Source organism: Tupaia chinensis, unplaced genomic scaffold, assembly GCF_000334495.1.
Source record: "Tupaia chinensis unplaced genomic scaffold, TupChi_1.0 Scaffold000574_1, whole genome shotgun sequence".
Taxonomy (NCBI): Eukaryota; Metazoa; Chordata; class Mammalia; order Scandentia; family Tupaiidae; genus Tupaia; species Tupaia belangeri.
In genome coordinates, this window is record NW_006160088.1 from 2,784,415 (window position 1) to 2,788,853 (window position 4,439).

A 4,439-nucleotide genomic window follows, 5' to 3' on the forward strand; every position below is an offset into this window, starting at 1 on the left:
TTGCTCCCTTTCTGTCTCTATGTCTCTCTCTGTCTGTCTGGCGAGCGCACGCGCCCTATAGTGAAAACCTCTCAAAAAAAAAAAAGTTGCAAAATGTAATTAATTATGTACTTACTGACTTTCCTATTTTTAAATGAAATCTTCTGGGGCCATTCCCCTAGATAACCAAGTAGGCTTTGGGCAGAGGAAGCCACATGGCTGACCAGGGTTTGAATACCAGCCTCATAGACTTGAAAAACATCCTGGGCACATTCACATACCCAAGATCCTGATGGGGTAGCAAATCAGAGGAAAAACGATTACGGTGTGGCCAGTCCCAGTTGGTCTCTCCATCTCTCCGTCTCCCTCTCTCTCTCTTCCTCTCTCCCTCTCCCTCGTGCACGCATGCCCTCTCTGGCACTAAAAGACAAAAGAATCTTGAGACCAGCAGGTGGTACGATGGTTAAGGTGCTGGACTCTCTGTGACTAATTGTGGTGTGAGTCCCAGACATGGCAGATGGAGAATCACACCAGATGCGTGTGCGTACATGCCCAAAATCCTGGGAGGAGAAAGGAGAAAGGATTATGGTGTGGCCATCCCCCCGACGGGTGATTTCTCACTTTCCCTATGGCAATAAACAAATAAATAAATAGAATCTAAAAATAAAGAAGGATCTTGAATGAATTTGAGAACTTAATTTTTAGTTTTTCATTTTGTACAAAAGTAATAATAATACACATTAAAATATAATGTGTATTCACTGTATATTAGTACTCAAAACTGATGCTTGTCTAAGAAATCAAAAAAGATCTAAATATTTCTATTAGTTCAATGATTTGTTCCCCCCCCCTTTTTTTTTAATGATAGAGAACAATGTGGAGAGTTCTTTTGTTAGGATTTCATCATGTCATAATCTCCTTTTCTCACTCCTCCAGTTTCTCAAGATCTGGCATGTTTTCAGGCTAATCAAGAATCCAAACTTATTGATTTTGTGGCTTCTAACACTGTAGTCAGTACACTACAGACTGTTCAACGCAGGCTCGCCTTAAATTTTTTTACTCATTAAATATAATAGCATAAAGTCAAGCGAATCTAAGAAAATGGCAGAAGTGTTTTTATTTCATTTCGTTTTGTTTTGTTTTGTTAGATAGAGAGAAGGAATGTGAGAAAGCACCTCCCCGGGGGTGATGGGCCATGCTGCAACCCCTTCCTTTACCCTCTCAGAATTTCGGGCATGCGTACACATGCTCAGTGTGTTTATAAGTCTGGGATTGTAAGTAGGCAGTCGGCCACGTGGGATCCAGCAGCCATAACCCATGCCACCTGCCTGGCTCGGGAGGAGTTGTAGGCAAACTCAGTGATCAGGGCAGATCTTGGGTTTTGCATCCAGCTCGTCTGCATCAGCACGTGACGACCAAAGAGCTGTCTTCACGTTACTTTTCCTTCCAAGAGGAAATTTTCTAGCTCTCATTTCTACAGATCTAAAAGAACGGGTAAGGGGGTTCCCCTAAACCTAGTATATCAGGGCTAAAATTGCAGTCATTCCATATCATTCCATCAAGTTGGGCTAATTTTCCCCTTATTTCATTTTAGTGTTGAAAAATGCAAATACATGGATTCTAAAATGAAGCCTTTGTGGCTGGTGTATAACAACAAAGTATTTGGTGAGGACTCAGTTGGAGTTATTTTTAAAAATGGTGATGGTAAGTACTGAGTTTTCTACATCACCAGATTCCTTAGGCCTTTTCATACTGGTTGCTCTTCTGCTTTATCTGAACGGTGATACGTCTATAGCAGTTTGCACGTCAAGAAGTAGAGCTATCTCTGATCATGAGGTCCCGTCATCATGTTTGAAATGCCTTTTTTCTCCTCTTGGAAAATGACTTCTATAATTTACTTACGTGTTCTATTCTAATAAATCTTCCCCTTTTTTCTTATAAAATACAAAGCTCAAGCTGGCATGTGGCGTTCTGGTTAAGGGCGCTGGACTCCCACTTGGCTGACCATGGTTCGAGTCCCAGACCTGGTGGCTTGCTTTCTCACTTCCCATCTCTCTCTCTGTCCCTATCTGATCAAGTTAAAATAAATAAAGTTAAATAAAATAATTCTTAAAAAAATACGGTCTACTCCTTCGATAAAAGGCTTATATAATACAAGAGATCATTTTAATAATGTATTCATACATCCTGTTTCAGTCATAGCAATATTGATTTTTGCTGCCATAGTTTTATAATTTAATTAAAAATGTCTGACTGAGACCGGCCCTGTGGCCTGATAGTTAAGAGAGTCAGATTACATATGGCAAATCACACAGTTCAAATCCTTGCCCTGGCAGCTTGAAAAACAGACCTGGTACATATGTTTGCATGCCCAAAATCCTGTTGGGATGGAGAAATGGAGAAGGGATTGTGGTGTGGCCAGGCCCCATTGGGTGGTGCTTTCTCTTCCTCTCTGGCAAGAGCAGCACCCGCTGGAAAATTTAATAATTTTATATACACACACACACACACACACACACACACATACACATACACACACACATACACATACACACACACACACACACACACACACACACACACTCGCACATATAATTGACCCAGTCTTTATGAAGGAAATATCTCTAATGTAATAACACCAATCAGAAAGCAATTGTGGAGCCGATGGGTGGCATGGTGGTTAAGGGCACTGGACTCCCACATGGCTGACAGTGGTTTGAATCTTGGTTCAAGTGGCTTGCCTTCACACTTTCCCTCTCTCGTTCTCTCTCTCTCTCGCTCTGTCCCTCTCTGATCAAAATTAAGAATAAAAATAAAGCTAAATAATTAATTTTTAGAAAATGGGCAGTTTTTGACTTGTTAGTTGTGAGAGTATAAACTTGTCTCGTAAAACTCACTGAGCTTCAGGTTCTTTGTGTGTGTCAGGGCTATTAACAGGAAGTGAGATAACTCGAGAAAACGTGCCGCACTCTATGTGCCTGAGACTTCTTAATGCAGACCCCTTCCGGTGCTTTACTAGACAGTGAATCCCAAGCGACTGTACAAATGCCACTATGTAGAGGTCATTGCTTTTACACGTTTTATTCCCTGGACATGCTCTTGGATAAGTAAATTCAGCGATTACGGTTTTTTTGGATCGGTGATGCACTGCTGTGATATTTAGAACTTCCTGTGTAGCCTAAAAAACAAACAAGGAAAACAGTGAACAATCCGATACAATGCAGTGTAATGCAGAAGGAAAACAATGAACAATCCGATACAATGCAGTGTAATGCAGACAGTATTATAGCATGCATACAATTCATGCAGCAGCTTGTACATGGTGAACACAAAATTTTTTTTAGCTTAGTTTCTGAAATAATGTTATAGGGACATGCTAGCCAATGAGCCTAGCATTTGATATAATGAATGTGCTCCATATTAAATTTGGGGAGGGGGATATTAGCACAGCCATTGTTAATGGTTTCAGTTCATTCTAATTGAATTAGCTAACCGTGCATTAATGTGTTATTAGGCATAAAACGCAGAGCACTTATAATGAAGCAGTTTTTACCCCTTAGATTTACGACAGGATATGCTGACCCTCCAGATGCTGCGACTGATGGATTTACTCTGGAAGGAAGCGGGACTGGATCTTCGGTGAGATTTCTAATTAGTGTGGTTTTTGGTCTCGTGTTTGTTCCTCTAAAACTTCTTGTTGATTGATTCTCTGCAGCTACTACTATATGTTCATAATAATATTTATTTATTACTTTTTAAAAATTGCCAGAGGGTATCTGTGAAAAAAATGGGGGGGGGGGGGAGAGCAAGAGCTAGAGCGAGAGCGAGAGAGCGCGGAAGCACCTACCCAGGGGACGTGGTTACACGGCGTTCCCTTCTCTCCCCGCTTTCCCTCCTTTGGGGATTCTGGGCATGCACACACATGCCCTTGGTGTATTTTCAAGCCACTGGTTGCAGGACTCAGACCACACAGTTGGCTCTGTGGGCTCCAGCCCTTTAGCCACCACGCCACCGGGAGCGAGAGCGAGAGAGCGCGGAAGCACCTACCCAGGGGACGTGGTTACACGGCGTTCCCTTCTCTCCCCGCTTTCCCTCCTTTGGGGATTCTGGGCATGCACACACATGCCCTTGGTGTATTTTCAAGCCACTGGTTGCAGGACTCAGACCACACAGTTGGCTCTGTGGGCTCCAGCCCTTTAGCCACCACGCCACCGGCTGGCCCCATAATAATATTTTTATATATTTTTTAAATTAGGAACTATTTCACATACAGAGGCAGAGAAAATAATTTACAACAATGTTCATGCTCTTCTACCCAGATATAATAATTATTTATTTAACAATTAAATAATAGATGTTAACCTTTCTGTATTTACTTTTTAAAGAAGGGATTAAAAATGCAGATAAAGTTAATATATTTTCACTCCATTCTTCTGACTCACATCCTAGAGTCAACTACT

At 41.6% G+C, this 4,439-nt stretch overlaps 1 protein-coding gene across 2 annotated transcripts in view; it reads left to right on the plus strand.

Annotated features, from left to right (window-relative positions):
• PIK3CB (phosphatidylinositol-4,5-bisphosphate 3-kinase catalytic subunit beta) overlaps nt 1–4,439 on the plus strand; it is a 134,175-nt gene that overhangs the window by 109,396 nt on the left and 20,340 nt on the right. For both annotated transcript variants that reach the window (XM_006158178.3, XM_027775577.1), the window contains 2 exons: nt 1,574–1,683; nt 3,540–3,618. In XM_006158178.3, the coding sequence (XP_006158240.1) occupies nt 1,574–1,683; nt 3,540–3,618 (189 nt within the window). The remainder of the gene's footprint in view (nt 1–1,573; nt 1,684–3,539; nt 3,619–4,439) is intronic.